This window comes from Mus musculus, chromosome 6, assembly GCF_000001635.26.
Source record: "Mus musculus strain C57BL/6J chromosome 6, GRCm38.p6 C57BL/6J".
Taxonomy (NCBI): Eukaryota; Metazoa; Chordata; class Mammalia; order Rodentia; family Muridae; genus Mus; species Mus musculus.
Window position 1 is genome coordinate 113,306,290 of NC_000072.6, and position 20,682 is coordinate 113,326,971.

At 49.0% G+C, this 20,682-nt stretch overlaps 1 protein-coding gene across 15 annotated transcripts; it reads left to right on the plus strand.

Annotated features, from left to right (window-relative positions):
• Positions 1 to 573: 573 nt before the first annotated feature.
• On the plus strand, positions 574 to 18,573 carry Brpf1 (bromodomain and PHD finger containing, 1). Of its 15 annotated transcripts, none has more exons than NM_001282128.1 (14): positions 848 to 1,280; positions 3,514 to 4,119; positions 8,302 to 9,261; positions 10,239 to 10,401; positions 10,771 to 10,902; positions 11,259 to 11,405; positions 12,123 to 12,432; positions 12,752 to 13,072; positions 13,379 to 13,663; positions 14,145 to 14,292; positions 15,440 to 15,576; positions 15,679 to 15,797; positions 16,124 to 16,278; positions 17,694 to 18,573. In NM_001282128.1, the coding sequence occupies exons 2-14, from the start codon at positions 3,524 to 3,526 to the stop codon at positions 17,875 to 17,877; spliced, it is 3,657 nt and encodes a 1,218-aa protein (NP_001269057.1). In that variant the 5' UTR covers positions 848 to 1,280; positions 3,514 to 3,523; the 3' UTR covers positions 17,878 to 18,573. The 15 variants fall into 15 exon arrangements, with proteins under 15 accessions (XP_006506846.1, NP_001269057.1, XP_006506851.1 ...); XM_006506788.4 differs by having other exon boundaries at positions 11,259 to 11,387; NM_001282127.1 differs by having other exon boundaries at positions 848 to 1,048; positions 11,259 to 11,387.
• Positions 18,574 to 20,682: the final 2,109 nt, after the last annotated feature.

Sequence of the window (20,682 nt, forward strand, 5' to 3'; positions counted from 1 at the left end):
GTCATATTCAATGGGCTGTGTGTTTTGATACCGTCTTCCAATCAGCTACCGGTAACCTTGTAGTCCAGCGCTGCCAATCTGAGTCCTACAGTTTTACTGGAATGCACTGGAACCTCCCCAAACTCAGTTCCCTCATTAGGGCCACGCCTCGTCACCCTTCAGTCTCACATTTCAGCGGAAGCCCCGCCCCTTACGTTCCTAAGTCCCGCCCTTACCCTGCAGCACTGTGGTGCGCTTTCCCAGCTGTAGCTTCATCCCTAGTTTAGCTCCACCTTCCAGGCTTACCCAAAGCTCCGCCCTTCGTTACTTGGGCCCCTCGGGCCCACTCTTCCGGCTGCGGTCGTCGCATCAGGGCACCGCTTTCCCGCAGCTCCACCCCCTAAACACAAGCCCCTCCCGCGCCGGCCTAGTCTTCCCACGTCGCCCCGCCCCTGACCATATCTGCGGGCCTCTGCGGCTCCCTTGCGTTCGTCCGGCTCTAGGCCCTGCCCTCAACTCCGCCCCACCCGGCGCTCCCGCCCCGTTCCTCCCAGTCGCCTTCCTCGGAGACCAAGGCCAGGTCCCTACCGCAGCAGTCGCGCCAGCAGGAGGGAGGGAGCAGGCGGCGGCAGAGGGGGAGGGGAGAAGGGCGGGCTCCTCACGCCCAGCCTCGCGCTGCCTGTCCGTAGTCGCAGATTCGCCACAAACGGCCCGAGGACTCAGACTCCCCAAAACTGAGCTTTCGCTCGCCAGAAACTCCACTTAGAACATGGAGGCGCTTGCTGAGCCCTTTAAGGTGTCCAGAGATCTTTTTCAGACCGACAGGTTGGTCTCAAGCTCCTCAGTAGACCGGCGAGGAACCGTGGCGAAAGTGCGTCTATACAGCGCCACGGGACCACGTTTACCCTGGCGGACGCCGTCGCCGTCGCTGCTGCTGCCGCCGCTGCCACAGCCTTTGCCGCCACGGTCTCGCCGCTGCTGTTCCTGTGCCGCCTCCAGGAGCCCCCCCATTGTCCCGGCGGCACCGGGTTCCCAGGCCAGAAGATCCAAAAGCTCGGGAAACGCGAAGGTGCTTGCGGAATTGCGACGCTGGGGCACCGGCGGGACCAGGAGTGGCAGGGGTCAGCGCGGGAAGCCGGGGGAGCCGGGCCAGAGAGTGCGGGGCAGGAGCCGGGGCGGCCAGCTTCGCTTCCGAGAGTTCGGGTTTCCCCTTCTCGGCCCGTCTCTCATCGCCGGCCTCCCACACGGGGTTGGAGCCCCGGCGGGCGCCCCCGGCGATGAGCCCAGACTGGAGGTGGCCGGTGAGTACGGGCCGGGGCCGGGAGGTAGTGCCAGTGGAGAAGGGGCAGCCCTGGCGAGGCGCCTTAGGCTCCTCCTGAGCCCCTGGAGCAGGGAGAATTGACATGCCATTCGTTCGTGGGGAGCGTCCGCGGCAGCAGTGTTCCCTTTGAGGCTGCCTGGGCCAGAGGCAGAAGGGAAACCTTGTTTGACTTGTTACACTTTGACAAAAGGGAAGCGGCGCAGCATCCGGGAGATTGGGCTCTAGCCCCGCGGGCCTTGTCCCACCCCTTACCCCTTACTTCCTTCTGCTCCTGGAGTTCCCGGGAGTAGGTGCTTCCGCCATATCCAAGGGCCCCAGGGCTTTCAGAGCTAAGTTCTGGACACCTTCGTGCCTCTGACGCCAGGTCCCTTGGGGCACTGTGCTAGTTCGGGAACCAGGGCAGCAAAGCCAGAACGGCAGCGTTCACCAGGGACCCGGCTTGGAAAGTGTTGAGCTTGTTTGTACCTATAATTGGTTTTGTGTTTAAAGGCACAGCAGCAGGTAGGAAATAGAAGTGAGTTGGAATTGAATGTGTAGCTTGGCTGACTTGCTGTCGATAGATGGACGAGAGCTGCCCATTCTTGTAGTTAAGCCTCAGGAGAAGGAAGGAAAGGCTGAGAGTTAGTGTTTGTCAGGGAGGTTAGGCAGGCCCTGCATTGGTGGTCCTAGGCACTAGTTCAAACTAGTCCTGAGAGAAATTGGAGCGGTACCAGACTAAGCTGGGCTCCCTGGGGTTTGGTGCCATCTGCTGTCTCTACTCACCCAGAAACTGAGGTGGGGGAGGGTTAGCCTTTGAGAACCTTGGAACATAATGCCTAGATTTTTGTGATCATGTTTGTGTCCTGGCATTCAGTAGGCCCTGAGTTAATGTTGCATGAATCAGTAAATGAGGAAACCAAGTGTAGCCTGTGCCGTTTGTCCTGCGGAAATGACCATTTCACAAGGTTTCTCCCTATATCTCCCCACCCAGTTCCAGGGTGAGGTTCCCCATTAAGACTTCAGCGATGCACTGATTGTGTAGTTCAATGGTTTCTGTTGGAATCTAGGACTCAGTCATTGGCCACTCACTCAGGCATACAATAAGCAACGTTTAATGCGTAATCTGATCTTCCTCAACTCCTAATCTGGTGGTCTTCTCATTCAGCTATTCACAGGTTTCATGGTATTTGCCCAGGCTTGGGAGTCCAATGCATGCTAGGAACTGGGGATTTAGAAGTAAATAGGTCTGGTATTTACTGAAGATCTCCTAGTAGAATGGGAGAAAACCAGAAAATGTCACACTGGAGGTGAGAATAAAATGCCACGGGAACAGCTTTTCCTTGAGAGAGTGAAAAAAAGTCATAATAAAAGTGTCATTTGGCCGGGCGTGGTGGCTCACGCCTTTAATCCCAGCACTTGGGAGGCAGAGGCAGGCGGATTTCTGAGTTCGAGGCCAGCCTGGTCTACAGAGTGAGTTCCAGGACAGCCAGGGCTACACAGAGAAACCCTGTCTCGAACCCCCCCCCCCCAAAAAGTGTCATTTGAACTAGGTCTTGAAGAATTTGTAGGAGCCCACCATTCAACATTCCTAATTGAGAGCCCTTTGAACCTTGAGAGATTATAACATGTAGGGAATTTTATGCTGCAGTGTGAGCCCACCTCCAGTCTGGGCTTATTGTCGGGGGCGCCCGCCAGGGCTCCAACCCCGTGTGGGAGGCCGGCGACGAGAGACGGGGCCGAGAAGGGGAAACCCGAACTCTCGGAAGCGAAGCTGGCCGCCCCGGCTCCTGCCCTGCACTCTCTGGCCCTGCTCCCCCGGCTTCCCGCGCTGACCCCTGCCACTCCTGCCAAACCATAACTACTGAAAAGAATCTAGAAAGGAAGACTAGGGACAGAGAGCAAAAGGAATTTCTTGAATGTTATATTAGATGGTCTGAATAGAAGCTGGAGAGCAGCTGGAGGCTTTTAGTAATGTAATTGGTATGATCATTGCTACTTAGTAGAAGGATCACTCTTGTCACTTTATGTGAGACTAAGCCAAAGGAATTGAGACATAGGCAGCAATAGGTTTTAAGGGCCCAGACTAGGACCTTTGTAAAGAAGCTGGCACCTAGAGATGCTCTAAAGAGAGACTGGCCAGGATATCCTTGGGAAAGGAAGGCTGAAGAGAATCTACTGTATGGTGTGGGAGCTGGAAACTGTCAGGCCTGTGCTAATTGGTCTGTGTATTCTAGATGTGACAGCATGGGGGTGGACTTTGACGTGAAGACCTTCTGCCACAATTTGCGGGCAACTAAGCCACCATATGAGTGCCCTGTGGAGACTTGCCGCAAGGTTTACAAGAGTTACAGTGGTATCGAGTACCACCTGTACCACTATGACCACGACAGCCCACCACCCCCACAGCAGACCCCACTGCGCAAGCACAAAAAGAAAGGGCGCCAGTCACGACCAGCCAACAAGCAGTCACCCAGCCCCTCTGAAGTCTCACAGTCACCAGGCCGAGAGGTGATGAGCTATGCTCAGGCCCAGCGCATGGTAGAAGTGGACCTTCATGGCCGTGTCCACCGAATCAGCATCTTTGACAACTTGGATGTGGTGTCAGAGGATGAGGAGGCCCCTGAGGAGGCCCCTGAGAATGGCAGCAACAAGGAAAACACTGAGACACCTGCGGCTACACCTAAGTCAGGCAAGCATAAGAACAAGGAGAAACGAAAAGACTCTAACCACCACCATCACAGCGCTCCTGCCAGTGCTGCTCCCAAATTGCCTGAGGTGGTGTATCGTGAGCTAGAGCAAGATACCCCTGACGCACCACCCCGGCCCACTTCCTACTACCGGTAAGACCACCACCATCTCCTACCTCTAGAAAACCAATCAAAACCAATCGAGATGACAGTCTGATAGGAGACAGCCAGTAAAGGAGCACTAGTCTGCCAAGGCAGTGTGAACTGTCCTTTAGCCCTACTGGCACATGCCAGGTCCTGGGTTCTCTCACTTCCTGCTCCCTTTGTAACATTTTTTAAGAATTGGGGTTTTTTTGTGTGTATGTGTTTTGATTTATTTCTGTTTTTGAGACAGTCTGAGTTTTCCCAGGTTGGCCTTGAGTGGGCAAGAGAGCTACCTACGTCTTCTCCTGAATGTTGAACATCTAGCTATAGCCACATCTTTATTTTTAGAACTCGCTCAAAGCAGTCCTTGTTCCCATTTGCCAGGCCTGTCAAAAGTCACATGTAGGAATCTCTGAACTGAGGTTGAGACCCATGTCCAGCAAGCTTCAAAACTGCACTGTTTCCTGCACCCAACATCCTGCTTCTAAAGCCCTCATCCACAGAGCAGGTGCAGTGCTCCTCCCTAGGGCAGAAGACATTGGCTTCATAAGGCCTCAAAGATGAATGATAAATCTGATGTAATCTCCCACTGTTTTGTTACTGTCACCTGTCCTTTAACAGCTTTGTGAGCAGGAGTTCATTGTTGCCATACTACCTCTTACCTCTCCAGTGCTCGCTTGCTTATTGATTTACTTATTTGTGTGTGTGTGTGTGTGTGTAATTTTCTCTTTATATTCCATTCATTCTAAGAGCTAACCATAGTGGCTCCTTTTGAAGTTCCAAACATTCCTAATGTTAAAAAAATCTTTTTTACATTTATTTGTTTGTCTGCACATGGCACTACAGCACCTGTGGAGGCTAGAGAACTACCTGTGGGACAAAAAAAAAAGTTCTCACTTTTACAATGCATATCCCAGGTCCCAGGATAGGCCATTAGGTTTACTAGCAGGGATCTTTACTTTACTGAACTTGTTTTGCTAGCCACAGACATAATAAAGCAAATTCCTTTAACATGAGAAAAAAAGATGTAGGGTGGTAAGGCTGTGTGTAGAAATCTCAGCCACAGGATGTTATCAATACCAATTGTAACCCCCACCCCCCCACCCCCCCACCCCCCCCCCCCCGGCAGCTAAAGCCAAAAGAACAGTTTGTTCATCTGTGTTTATTTGTAAAGGCTCTTATGTGAAAAGTGGCTTTTGCCAAATACACAGTCCATTTGATGTTACAGTGACTGTCAGCAATACAGTCACTATTGTGACTCCCTCAGAGAGAGAGAGAATATTACTTCTCTATAGATGTTACATTTGATGGTACAGTAAGACTCGCTCTCTCTGAGAGAGAGAGAGAGAGAGAGAGAGAGAGCGAGAGCGCATATTACTTCTCTATAGATAAGGAACCAGGGCCCAGGGAGCTTAAAAGCTTAAACTCATTTACTGTTATACAGAGACCAGGCAATATGGCCTCGGAGTTTCTATGCACCTGGCCTGCTCAGAGATCCATTTTCCATGTAGAGAGAGAGGAATTAACGTTTTGCTAGATCATGGTATATGTCATTTGATGTAGTGTCCCATGTCTCCCTAAATACAATATTCATATACATATATATGTGAATGAATGATTTACTTTTGTAAAAACCTGAGATCTGAGGTCATCATTCTAATAACATATAGATCTCCTCTCCTTTGTCCAAGTTTTAGCAAGTATTCCTTATTTTTTCTCCTTACATCCAGTCCCCCTTTCTGGTTTTTCACTATTCTCTTTTCTCTTAGAATTTACCATGTTCTCTTTATCCCAAGCACAGGCCCCTCTTTGGGACTTCCTCTCCTCCAATGGCTCTTGGCATAACCTGCTCTCACAGGCAGTCCACCCCAACTTGCATAGCTCCTTTTCTTTCTCTCTACACATAGTCACTTTCTTCCTGGGATCAGATCTTTTCTCCAGATGAGCAGTTTTTAGCCTGTTGCAGTCAGTTAGGAGCTATGTTATTATAGTTAGCAAATTCCCCATGTTTTGAAATGATTTACTTTTGTAAAAACCTGAGATGGTCTGAGGTCATCATCACTCTAATAATTTTCTCATGCTCAAATCCAGTCCACTTCTTGAGGGGGAGTGAGAGGGTGGTGTGTCAGCTGGTGTGTCAAGAATTGTACATGACATACAGCCCACCTATCTGTGCCAGAGTCTATAATCTGGGAGCTTGTGGGAGTGTGTTATGTACTATCAATGACAGTTGGTGTGTCATGGCAGAGGAATAGGCAAGACCTGACGTTTAAGAGAACTAGTATAAGCCCTAGAACTGTCCAGCTAGTTCACTCCAGCTCTGATCATACCCTTATTCTGGGAGCACAGTTGCACTAGAAGACAAGGAAAGAACTAAGGAAGAAGCTGCCCTCTACGCACATTTTACTCTCCCTGTCACCCTCAAAATGCCTTTCAGTTGAACAACGCTGAGGACCTATTTCTGTACAGTGAATCAGATACGATCCCTGCCTGTTAGAGAACAAGTTAGGAACAACAGCTATAATTCAAGACAAGGTGGGTTAGGGTTATTACAAAGCTAATAAAATTGACATTTATTGAATATTTGCTCCATGTGAAGCACTGTTCTAAGTGTCTCCCTTTATTAACTCATTTCATGCTCACAACAACTATGGCAGGCATATTAGCATTATTTCTCTATAGATAAGGAACCAGGGCCCAGGGAGCTTAAAAGCTTAAAGTCATTTACTGTTATACAGAGACCAGGCAATATGGCCTCGGAGTTTCTATGCACCTGGCCTGCTCAGAGATCCATTTTCCATGTAGAGAGAGAGAATTAATGTTTTCCTAGAACATGGTGTATGTCACTTGACTTAGCCTCCCATATCCTCCTAAATACAAGGTCTCATGTATCTTAGACTGGCCTCCAACTCACAGGGTAGTAGCCTTGAACTCTTGATTCTTCTGTCTCTACTTCTCGAGTGCTAGGATTTACAGGTATGATATCACACCTGGTATTATAGAGTGCCAGGGATTGAACCAGGGCTTTGTGGGGATTGAGCCAGGACTTTGTGCATGCTAGGCAAGCACTCTACCAAGTGAGTATAACTCCAGCTCCTTGGCTGGAGCCATTTCTCTTGTAATGCTATTTAAAGTTATCATTTACTGAATATAGCCCTTGTGTTATCAGTTAATACAAGGTACAGGACAGAGCAGTGCTGTTCTGAAGGTGGCAGAGTGGCAGAGACAAAATTTAAAACCAGATTTCTTCAAAGCCAAACTCCTATTCTTGTCTTGTACTATGTAATAGACAATGCCAGAGTCTAGTCGGCTTAAGACAGGACAGTATGCATGCCTGCTGTGTCATAGCCACCTAGAGCTGCCCTCTGCTCTAGCTTGCAGGCTCAAAGAATTCCAAAGTGGATGTGGAAAAGGCTAGGGGCAGCGAATGGGTGACACTCTATCGCTCCCTGGTGATATGACCTATCTGTGATAGGTTGTTAACATTTTCCTCAAAGCTTCAATTCATCTAAAATCACACCCTCAGTCTTCTGTCACTGTGGATAAATAAATGATAATAAAGATGATAAGGACACTAATCTGTTAGCTATTACCAGAATAGCTGTACCTTGGCCTAGTGCCTTGCCCATAATGAATGCTCAGTCAGTTGTAGCTATTATCTTTCAAGGCTATTCAGAGAACAAACAGGATATATAGAATTTGAGAGACTGCTAGCATCTTCTGAGAGAACATCCATGTGTCTTTGGTACTTATCATCTTTGCTAAAGGCCTGTATTCATTTGCCAGTGATGTCCAAGGAATTGCCTTCCTCTGACAGTACAATCCCCCCATACGTTCACAGGGAGACCTCCCTGCTCCAGCATTGCCCCATTTAGGGGTCTGGCTGAGCCTCTATACTTCAGGGAAGACCGTATCATATGATAGCCACAGCATGAGTACTAGAGATGTGGGCCTGTTTGTTTTCATGACCAGGTTCTTGGGCACTTTCTGAGGAAGTTAACTTCTCCCACATTTAGGTCTCCTTTTCTGCAAGACAGGAATGATTCTAATACTATAAATGTGGGGTTAAGGTAAGGCTGGAGAGATAAATGTATACATGGGCAGAGGCCGAGTGCTTGGAGGCAAGAACAATGCTTTGTCTGAAGGAAAAATATCAGCCATGTGATGCCAAGCTGCCTGTGTGCACTGCAGGTACATCGAGAAATCTGCAGAGGAGCTGGATGAGGAGGTGGAGTATGACATGGATGAAGAGGACTATATCTGGCTGGATATCATGAATGAGCGGCGGAAGACTGAGGGTGTAAGTCCCATCCCACAAGAGATCTTTGAGTACTTAATGGACCGTTTGGAGAAGGAGTCGTACTTTGAGAGTCACAATAAAGGTGACCCCAATGCACTAGTGGATGAAGATGCCGTGTGCTGTATCTGCAATGATGGCGAGTGCCAGAACAGCAATGTTATCCTCTTCTGTGACATGTGTAACTTGGCTGTGCACCAGGAGTGCTACGGTGTCCCCTATATCCCTGAAGGCCAGTGGCTGTGCCGCCGTTGCCTGCAGTCACCTTCTCGTGCAGTGGATTGTGCTCTGTGCCCCAATAAGGGTGGTGCCTTCAAGCAGACAGATGATGGCCGCTGGGCCCACGTGGTGTGTGCCTTGTGGATCCCTGAGGTTTGCTTTGCCAACACAGTCTTCCTAGAACCTATTGACAGCATTGAGCACATCCCACCAGCTCGGTGGAAGCTCACCTGCTACATTTGTAAACAGCGGGGCTCTGGAGCCTGCATCCAGTGCCATAAGGCCAATTGCTACACAGCCTTCCATGTGACATGTGCCCAACAAGCTGGCCTTTACATGAAGATGGAACCTGTGCGGGAGACAGGTGCCAATGGTACCTCCTTTAGCGTCCGCAAGACAGCCTACTGTGACATCCACACACCCCCAGGTTCTGCTCGTCGCCTGCCTGCCCTATCCCACAGTGAGGGTGAGGAAGAAGAGGATGAAGAAGAAGATGAGGGTAAAAGCTGGAGCTCAGAGAAGGTCAAGAAGGCCAAGGCCAAGTCTCGGATTAAGATGAAGAAAGCTCGGAAGATCTTGGCAGAGAAGAGGGCAGCAGCACCTGTGGTGTCCGTGCCCTGCATCCCGCCACACAGGTACACAGGCAACAGTGGGCAGGGAGGGGAGGGAGAAACACTCAGAAGAACTGGGGCCTGAGTAGAATGGCCTGCTTGCCCTCCTATCAGGAGCTGCATGGAAGTTAAAAAGTAAGTAAATTTAAAGGAGGTGATCTTAAGTAAGACATCTGACTTTTGCACTAGGGGCCAGAAATACTGAACGGTTATCTGGCAGACAGAGTATGTGTTTAAAACTACCCTTTTTGATGGTGCAGTTAAGATGAAACAGCCATAGGAAAAGTGACCTTCAAGGGAGAATCAATGGTCCGGTATGCTTTAGCATGCATAGGGACCTAGGTTCAGTCCCCAGCACAGAAAATAAAACAATGCAGCTTGGTTATGCACCAGAAGTGCTACCGTGTCCGCTGTGTTCCTAAGGACCATCTTCCCAAGCTGTGGACTATGTGTGCCCTGTAGAGTGTTGCTCAAGTCAGCCTGTGGTGTCAGTTGTTTTTAGCTGCCTTGTGTTGTCTAGTTGACTTCACCATGGATTTCTGCTGTACTTGCACTTTATCTTCACTTGATCTTAGGAAAAAGGCCAACAACTTTGTCTTCTGCACAGTCTGAGAGATGAGAGTCTAGCTAGCCGTGCCCACGCTGCAGTGACTAAGCAGACTTAAAGACAGACTGAAACTGTTCTCCTTAGTGCTGAGCTCAGTTTCCTCTCTGCTATGTTGTGCCACTCAAGGCACTTTTAATTATGCCTTAAACCCAGAGTTCCAAACTATTCCTTTTTGCGACAGAATCTCCTGTAGGCTGGGCTTGAACTCCATAGTCAGATGTGACCTTGAGCTTCTGGATCCTTTTACCCTCACCTCTAGGTTTCTGGGATCACGGTGTGAGCTACCATGCCTGATTTTCCAGACCTTTTTGATGAGCATCAATGCCCCCACTCATCCTAATTGAGGAGCTCTTCCTGGCAGTCAGGACCTAACAGGGTTTTATTTTGTTCCCAGGCTCAGTAAGATCACCAACCGCCTGACCATCCAGAGGAAGAGCCAGTTCATGCAGAGGCTGCACAGCTACTGGACTCTGAAACGACAATCACGGAATGGGGTCCCACTACTCAGGCGCCTACAAACACACCTTCAGTCTCAGAGGAACTGTGAACAAGTTGGGGTACCGTGTCCAAATCCTGTGGGCTGTGGAAACTAGTACTAAAAGGGCAAGGACTAAAATGTGTAGCAATATCCTCCAGCATCAAAGAGCTTACAGTTTTTCTAAGTTAAATTAACATCCCCACCCCATTGCAGGCTCAACATGAAATGTGTATATTATCAGCTTGGTAGAAAGGCATTGTTCCTGTAGGTTCATTAATTCAACAAACATACCAAGCATTTTCTAGGTTCTAGCCCCTGGCAACACGTGAATAGTGGTGCTTTGGTAAATTACTGGGTTTCCTCCTTGGCCTAGGTTTCCTGGGTACTCCTCTTCTGGACTCTCCTCTGGCTTTCTTACCATTTTCTGATGCCCCTTTTACCTCTACAGAGAGATTCTGATGATAAAAACTGGGCCCTCAAAGAACAGCTCAAGTCCTGGCAGAGACTGCGGCATGACCTGGAGCGAGCTCGGCTGCTGGTGGAGCTGATCCGCAAGCGAGAGAAACTAAAAAGGGAGACGGTGAGTGCTCCAGGGCCAGTCCTGGTTCTCAAAGTAGAACACGTCCTGGAGAAGGGAAAGTGTATGGCCAAGAGCATCAAGGCCCATACTGGCATTCTGAGTTCCAGCATTATGTGCTTTTAGGCCTGTCTGTGGGAGGCCAAATGTTAAAGGAGATTGCACAAAGTCCAAACCTCTGTGACCCAGGCAGCTCAGGCCAGGAGTTAAAGGATCGGGGACCAAAGTAGATAAGGACAGCTTTCTTTCATGGGGTCTGAATGAGAAAAGCATGTTCCTAAGCCAGCAAGGATCATCTCCTTTGACCTCTGCTGAGGGACTGGCCAGGACCTGGCTGATCCAGCCTTTTTGTGTGTCAGATCAAGATCCAGCAGATTGCCATGGAGATGCAGCTGACCCCTTTCCTCATCCTCCTCCGAAAAACCTTGGAGCAGCTCCAAGAGAAGGACACAGGCAACATCTTCAGCGAGCCGGTCCCTCTGTCTGAGGTAACCGAATTGGACGAAGTAAGAATCCCTTCCCCTCACTCCAACTTCTTTTTCTTCCTCTCCCAGTTGGACCCCTCCCTGATGCAGGTCTGACCCCAGGACTAGGTTGGGACCTAAGTGTAAAGGGTTTGGTGGCTCTGGGGCAGAATGAACTGAGCTACATGTGTCACCTCGACTCTTGTCTATCCTTACCCCACCCCAAGAACTCAGAATGGAAGCCCATCTGCACTCCTTCCCCAGAGTCTGCCAGATCACAGGGCAGGAAGATGCTTTCAGGGTGTGCAACCCTAGAATAGAAACTTTAGAAGACTAAGAATTTAAAGAGCCAACTCTGAAGCCCTAGGTTGACCCTTCTTTCTGAAATGAGACATTTGAGGCCTTACCACAAACCTTATGACAAACAAGAACAACAATATACAAGATGGTATAATTTTTAGAGAATTCTCATGATTTTTTTTCTCATTAAAGCTGCCAGTGGCCAATAAATATATTTGCCTGCATTTTTATTACTATTTCCAGGAGAGGAAAATAAGGCCGAGGAAAGTTAAGAGACTTACCAAGGTCACACAGCTTGTGACTAGTAAAGCCAGAACTAGAACTTCCCCTTGTACTACATGCCTGCCTCTTAACTATGGTGGGAGGTGGTTGCTAGATGCATTTTAGGGGGGCTGTTAAGAGTAGGGTTTGGGAGAATGAGAATAGATCTCCACTTAGACACTTACCCTGCTCTCCCAGGTACCCGACTACCTAGACCACATCAAAAAGCCCATGGACTTTTTCACCATGAAGCAGAACTTGGAGGCTTACCGCTACTTGAACTTTGATGATTTTGAGGAGGACTTCAACCTCATTGTCAGCAACTGCCTAAAGTATAATGCCAAGGACACCATCTTCTACAGGGCAGCAGTGCGACTCCGTGAGCAGGGTGGTGCTGTGCTCCGTCAAGCCCGGCGACAGGCAGAAAAAATGGGCATTGACTTTGAGACGGGCATGCATATCCCTCACAACCTGGCCGGAGATGAGGTCTCACACCACACTGAAGATGGTGGGTGATAAGTCATCCGCATGTATTGAGGGCAATGCTGTAGAGATGGACAGCTTTCCTAAAGTCCCTGGGAGCAGGCAATATAGGCAGAAAGCAGCTGGGCTGAGGAACAGCAAGCTCTCCCCAGGAATGCTCTCCTAAAAGCCAGACTGAGTGAATGGATGGCTGGGCCACCACTCTACATACTAGTGCTGCTGTTTTAACAGCTGTTCTAGGAGAAGCCAATGGGAAGAGTGGGTTTCCTCTTGCCTGCCCAGGTTCATGGGGCCCAACGGGCTGCTTTGAGCCTGACTTTTCTCCCCCCAACTCTCCCTAGCAGTAGAGGAAGAACGGCTGGTCCTGCTGGAGAACCAGAAACACCTGCCAGTAGAAGAACAGCTGAAGTTGTTGCTGGAGAGGCTGGATGAAGTCAATGCCAGCAAGCAGAGTGTGGGCCGCTCTCGGCGTGCAAAAATGATCAAGAAGGAGATGACAGCATTGCGGCGGAAGCTTGCTCACCAGCGGGAGACTGGCCGGGATGGGCCTGAGCGTCATGGCCCCTCAGGTCGGGGCAATCTGACACCCCACCCAGCAGCCTGTGACAAAGATGGACAGACCGACAGTGCTGCAGAAGAGAGCAGCAGCCAGGAAACAAGCAAAGGTCTGAACCCTATAGCAAGGTGGACCCCGTAGCAAGCCAGATTTTACCTCTGTAGCATGTACTCAGCCCTGCTGTTCCCAAGCAGAGGCCCTGCATGGCTAGCTGTACTTTCTTCTTCGTTACCCAGTCAGGGGCTTCTTAGCTACCTCTCTGGCTGTTGGTATGAGTTGTTCTAAATCCCAGGCCCCAAAATCATCTCAATTTTAGATAATGATTCTATATTCCCAGGGTGTGACCCTGGACATCTACCCTCCCTTCTCATGTCAGGCCCCTCACCAACTCTCCTTCTCTCTCTCTCTGCTCCAGGCCTGGGTCCCAACATGTCCTCAACCCCCGCACATGAGGTGGGCAGGAGAACCTCAGTTCTGTTCTCCAAAAAGAACCCGAAGACAGCTGGACCGCCCAAGAGGCCGGGCCGGCCCCCAAAAAACCGGGAGAGCCAGATGACCCCCAGCCACGGAGGCAGTCCTGTGGGGCCCCCTCAGCTCCCCATCATGGGCTCCCTACGTCAGCGCAAGCGGGGTAGGAGCCCCCGGCCCAGTTCAAGCTCAGACAGCGACAGTGATAAGTCCACAGAAGATCCCCCAATGGGTGAGCCTCATCATCACCCAGCCCCCAGTTCCCCCTCTCCCCTGAGAGTGAGCAGAGCTGCCATTCTCCCCAGCTTATTTCCTTATAATAGACAGCTGAGGAGTCTTAATTTCACCTCCTCGTCTTTCATTTGTAAAAACTGAGGCCCAGAGATACTACCCCGCCAGATTCACAGCCACACCCCTCCCCACCATCTCTTGACGTTTTCTCTTCTCTTCTGTCTTGGGAACTTCCTGCCCTTTAAGCCTTTATGTCTTTAGGCCAAAGGAAGGTGAGGTGAGGGTCAGGAAAGACCTTTGGCCAGCTGTGGTAGAACTGCCCAGAGCTATCTCCGCTGGCCAAAGCTGAAGGAAATTTTCAGCCCAGAAAGAGAACCCAAACTCTTGATTTCATCTTACCCCCCCCCCCCCGCCCCCCATGCTGGCTCTGATCTACATCTTCCTGACCAGTTGGTTCCTTCCCTCCTCCTCTTCCCTCTAAGACTTACCAGCCAATGGCTTCAGCAGTGGGAACCAGCCAGTGAAGAAGAGTTTCTTGGTGTACCGTAATGACTGCAACCTTCCCCGAAGCAGCTCAGACTCTGAGTCCAGCAGCAGCAGCAGCAGCAGTGCAGCCTCAGACCGGACCAGGTACCATTCCTACAGATGGGAGGCAGGCTGCAGGATGCCTTTACAGGTTTTCCCACTGGAAGTTGGGTTGCAGCCATTTCAGTCCAAAGGAAGGAGTTCAAACCCAAGTATCCCTGTAAAATAAATAGATTAGTCATCCTAACAGAACAGAAGATGCTGTCATAGGTTAAGTAGATGTTTTGGAGCAATGCAAACTGGTGCCCTGTAGCTAGGATTTAGCCATCAGACATACTTTATTTTGGCCACTAAGATGTTTTTAAAAACTGAATACAGGCTGCTCTTCCAGAGGACCCTGGTCCAATTCCCAGCACCCACACAGTATAGCTCTAGTTCCAGGGAGATTGGATGCCCTTTGCTGGCTTCCACAGGCCCTGATACACAGACATGTACACAGACATACATGCAAGCAAAATGCTTATACAGATAAAATCTTTTTAAAAAACCCAAAAGGACAGAATTACATTTACTTAAAAAGCAAAAACTGGCCGGGCATGGTGGCACATGCCTTTAAATCCCAGCACTCAGGAGGCAGAGGCAGGTGGATTTCTGAGTTCGAGGCCAGCATGGTCTACAAAGTGAGTTCCAGGACAGCCAGGGCTACACAGAGAAACCCTGTCTCCAAAAACCAAAAAATAAAAAAAAAAAAAAAAAAAAAAAAAGGCAAAAACTGAATCCACATAAAATTCTCAGACTCTATGTTCTCTTTAAAATCAAGAGTATCAGCTGGGTATGGTAAATCATATAATCCCAGCACTTGGAAGATTGAAGTAGAATTGCTGCAAGCCAGAGGTCAGCCTGGGCTATGGAATAAGCTCCAGGCCAGCCATCTCAAGGACTGGAGCTATAGCTTCTTGATGGAGCACTTGCCTAGCTTGTGAGGCCCTAGGATCAATTTCAAGTGCTTCAAAACAGTAAAAAATGAAGGAGCATCTGACAGTTCTGGTTGGTATTGTTTGTAGGCAGGCATGGTTTCCGCTTAGTGACAGAATTCTGCATTAATCTGAATCCGAGCCTAATGTTACGTTGCAACCTTCATATAGTCTCAGCTTTTCAAAAGTCTAGGTTTGGGGACTTAACAAGGAGAGGAGCCCTGCCATGCCATTCCCCATTTCTCCCTGTGAATTACATTCCAATTATCTTTCCACAGCACAACTCCCTCAAAACAAGGCAGGGGCAAGCCCTCTTTCTCTCGGGGCACATTCCCAGAAGACAGTAGTGAAGATACCTCAGGCACTGAGAATGAGGCCTACTCCGTGGGCACTGGCCGCGGCGTGGGCCACAGCAGTAAGTACCCTCACCCAAAGTCAGGGGTGCTGGGGACCCAGTTTCAAGGCCTTGCCAGCCCCCCAGCTGCTGATCCGCCCCCTCTCTCCCGTTCCTGTGAAGTGGTAAGAAAGAGTCTGGGTCGAGGAGCTGGCTGGCTGTCAGAGGATGAGGACTCCCCGTTGGATGCTCTGGACCTCGTGTGGGCCAAATGCCGAGGCTATCCATCATACCCAGCTCTGGTAGGCCTATGGTTTCTCTTGTTCTTAGCCCTGGCTTTGCAGCCCTAGGACTGGGATTGATAAGTGTAGCCTTGCCCTCTCCCTGCTAAGCTATGGAGTCCAGGGCTCCTTAGCAGGTAGACTGGTAGGCACATGTATTTCAGTACCTCAGAGAGATCCCAGTCAGTTTTCCCACCTCTCTCTATCTCCTTTTGCACCCTAGGTTCTGAAATAATATGGGTCAATACTGTAAGCCCAGTAACATATTCTTTGAGTTCTTAGATAGGGCTAGCTAGCTTCAGGGAAGAAGTGACCTATACATAACTGAGCTTGTATTACATCCTTAGATCATTGATCCAAAGATGCCCCGAGAAGGTATGTTCCACCATGGGGTTCCTATCCCTGTACCACCACTGGAGGTTCTAAAACTTGGGGAACAAATGACACAGGAAGCCCGAGAGCATCTCTACCTCGTTCTCTTCTTTGACAACAAACGAACCTGGTAAGGAAAGATGGATGCATTTGGTGTGACTTAAAGCCACAGATGTATACAGCCATCTGTAATGTGGCAGCAGACTGCCAAGAGACACTACAAATGATTAGTTTATTACAAAGTGTACATGGTGTGGGGTGACGACACACTTAGAATAGCTTTAAGAAAAGGGTGTGGCCCTTAGTCTGATGCACTGAGTAGGCAGTAGCTGGCAAACAGCTATAACTAGAAACCAAAGGACCATCAGTGACTGACAGATTTAGGGTGGCTCTCTGCCCACATTGATGGCTTCTAGACTTATTTTTTCCATTTTTTCCTCTATAGTAACAAAGTGAGGAAAACCAAACATAAACATTTAAACTTTAAATCCTTCCTGTCAAAACCGTGTTAAATGCCTGCAGATGACAATTTGTAGTCTCCCTAAAGCAGCTGGGACAGGATTTTTACACCCAAAAGATGCTGTGGTTATGCTGTAGAATTAATATGCCTTCCCAGTGAGAACTCATCACACTTAAGAATTTAATAAAGGAAAGTCTCTAAGCATGCAACTGGTGCTGGCACAAAAGGGAACCAGCCTCAAACACAAAATTTCACCAATTTATAGACCAGCGTGTGCGTGCATATGTGTGTATGCCTTAGGCTTATACATCTCATGTACACCATCATCCTTAAATCTCTTCCAGATCCAGGCTGCACTTTAAACAATTTAAAGAGACAGGAGACTGCAAGTCTGACCACTTGGGCGGGTGAAAGGGAGATTATACAGCAAAGAAATTGCCAGAGTTAATTAAGGACACCAGTGTTGTTGTTTTCTGAATAGTTGTTACCTAGGATCGTCTTGGCCACTTGATAGAATTATGCTTTTCCTTATAAGTAATTTACTTGATGGCAGACCAGGATGCCATTAATAATAGTTGTCCCTTGCTCTGCAACCTTAGAGGCATGTTCTTTGATACGGAGATGGACCTAGTGGCTGGTTTTAAGTCAGTGTTGCCTCCTTTTGTTTTGGGAATCTAGATTAACTGGATATCAATCTTGGTGAGCAAACATTAGCAGAAACATTTTCTCAGCAACCCTAGACTGCCATTTTTGTACAAAATTGTCTTTCCTACGGTTTCTAACACACCTGTTTAGTCATATTGGAGGCAGAATTCCTTTAGCTAACTTCTACTTCATGTAACTCAGTATTTCCTAAGCAAGTCTTTTAGTAAATCCTTGTAGAATCAATGTTATTGCCTCAAGCATCTCCTGATTCATTTACTCCCCCTGATCTGCTGCCTGGGCTGTTCTTCTCAATACAATACACAGTCCCTTGATAGCAGGGATGCTAGGAGTAGGCATTCCTAACAGCACGGGGTTCAAAAGGGCGAGCACTCTTCTACCTGAAATCATGCCTCATCTCATCTTCTTACCTTCTCTGACAGGCAGTGGCTGCCCCGGACTAAGCTTGTTCCTCTGGGTGTGAACCAGGATCTAGACAAAGAGAAGATGCTGGAGGGCCGCAAGTCCAACATCCGCAAGTCAGTGCAGATTGCTTACCACAGGGCTCTGCAGCACCGAAGCAAGGTGCAGGGTGAGCAGAGCAGCGAGACCAGCGATAGTGACTGATACTCTCAGAGCCCGGTGGTGCTGTGATGGCTCTCCTTCCCTTTGCTCATTGTCCTGGAGTGATGCCGCCCTCTGCACTGATTAATTCCTGGTCTTGGGGCCAGTCTCAGGGGAAGTTGGGTAGGGGAGGTCCCTCCTGCCCTGAGTGCAGCTGGACTGTACAAAACACTCCAAGGGCCCATGGCCACTCAGTGCAAGGAGAGGAGAGGTCTCAGAGGTCTAACGAGTTCAAAAACTCATGGCATTGTAGGGCAGGGTGGTGGGCCACAGTAAGAATACTGTAAAAAACAGGCCCTACCACCCTTACCTACTCATGCCAGGGGAATTCATACCTGCCTAGAGGCCTGAGGCCCTTGCAGGTGGTAAGGTAAATCAGCATCATCCCAGCCTAGCCGTGGGATTGATGTCTGTCTAGCCTGGAAGAGGGGCACTAGGTGACCCCTCCCCTGCTGTTGTAAATACTGTAATTATTGGAGAATTTAAATTATTCTCATTTGTAACTGCGTTTCCGGGTCGCGCCAGAGTCATTTGGTACTAAAAAAAGAAAAAGAAAAAAAAAAAAGAAAAGAATGGAGCTTGTCTCTACTTCCTTTCCTTTTCCCATAGAACTCCCCCTACCTTTCAAACTGGTTTGTATTTATTTCAAAGGAAGAAAATATATTGATTCTTAGAAAATAAAGTCTATTTAGAATTCTTTCTTCTTGCCTTCTACTAGGACAGAGGGATTCCGAGGGAGAGCTTTGTGCCTCATACTTGGGATGTACTTTGTGCCCAAAGGGTTGCTGATGACTGTGCACGGCAGTCATAAGACATATAAGCAAGCTAGATAGAGTAGTAGCACGGTCCTGTAATCCCAGGACGTGAGGTGCTGAGGCAGGAGAATTGCCATGAGTTCAAAGGGGAGGCAGAATAACATAACAAGAACCCGTCTTTGAAAAGTTTGAATAGCAAAGCTAAGTAAGAGCTCACATGTCCTATGTACTCTCAGGCACTGCCCTAAGTACCTAGAAATACATAAATTGTGTCTAATCCCTGCAATAACTATGGATGGCTAATAATACGCAGCTATCTCCACAGTGACAGGACCATACTAAGTACCTTTAGATATACTGTTGTGCAATCTTTACAGTAATTATGGGGTGTGTTAATTACAGGTTGTTTACCTCAGATGCTAAGGTTTAGAAAAATTAACTCGCCAAAGTTCCTACAACTAAGAAGTTGGAGAGCTAGGACTTAAACCCAGGTCTCTTTGTCTGGAAAGGTGTCTTTTCAGCTAGCACCTAAGACCAGATGAGTCCATTACTGCCATCTTATGGGATTCAGTTGCTTCAAGTCCTTTGTTAGGACTGTAGCTGAAGGGCTTCAGACACTTCAGTTGAAAACAAAGTAGGTGTGTACCAGCCTGTTAATGCACATGCAACCTTGGCGTTTTTCCTAACTTAAAGTCTTGTTGGAGAGAATGCCTTCTCAGTGCCAGGCACCTGTAAGGTGACATGCCTTTAGATGAGGTAATCACAGTAAAACATGGATGCTGAGAGCCTTACAGCTACTGCTTAATGAAACTGAGACAAAAGACCCAGTTTGTTTGATGTTGGTTAATAGTGTTCTAGCAGGTGTGCTGTGCCTTTCTGTAGACACACACACACACACACTAATCAGCATCCAGCCCTGCCCTTGAGTCTGTAGTCCAATAATTTAGGCACAACCCGAAAATTTCTCTGCTTGATGGAAAATGCCCTAGTGTGTCAAACTAGTGTCCGAAGTTCATGTTTCTTTCTTTCTTTTTTTCTTTTCTTTTTTTGTTTGTTTTTGGAGACAGGGTTTCTCTGTGTTGCCCTGGCTGTCCTAGAACTCACTCTGTAGACCAGGCTGGCCTCAAACTCAGAAATCTGCCTGCCTCTGCCTCCCAAAGTGCTGGGATTAAAGTCATGCGCCATAACTGCCCGGCTGAAGTTCATATTTCTTAGCCTAAGCATTCTTTTTTTGTCTTAAAAAATTATAAATGATATAGTCCTTTTTGGAACAAGGTGGCTGGTGCTGGTTGTGTTGGTCCCTTAGGCTGCCTAGAGCCACACACTGGCATTTGGACGGAGTGAACTCCAAAGAAAGCCCATCTCTCCACGCTCGGACTGGAGCGGGTAGCTGTGCCGCAGGCTGTAGCCAGGGCGAGCAAACCTGAGACTGGCCTCTGAAGCCTGGGAAGCCCGAGATGGCGCATTCGGGGCCTCCTGACAAGACGTGGAGGGGACAGCGCTGAAAAATCACTGCCTCAGAAGAGGCTCGGTGGAGAAAGGCTTGAGCAGGGGAGGATGAGATTCTTTCGGTTTATTTCTTGAGACAGAGTCTCGCCATGAAGCCCAGCCTAGTTAAGCTTCAAACGTGCCTCCCGCCTCTGCCTACCGAGTTCTGGGACGACCGGTGTGTACCACTACGCCCCGCAATGATGTGGCTCCAGTGCGGGCCAGCACGAGAAGTTGCAGGCAGGCCCTGAGATTGCACCGAAAGCCCTGAAATGGCAGAGCCGGGTCTCTGGCAGCCAATCGCCAAGCAGCGAGGCCAGCAGGCCAACCGCTCCCACCTCACAGGCCCGCCCACTCCGGCACTCCCGAGTTCTCATTGGTGCTTCGTACTTTCTTCTCGGATTGGCTACCTCTAGGGTCAAATAAGCGGGAGCAAGGATCTACTTCCGGTGGGAGTAAACTGGGACCCGGAAGAACCATACTGGCGCGCCTTTCCAAACCTCGAGGGCTGCGCAGGAGGAGGAGGCGCGCGCCGGGAGGTCCTGGGGGCGGGGCCACGTCCGGA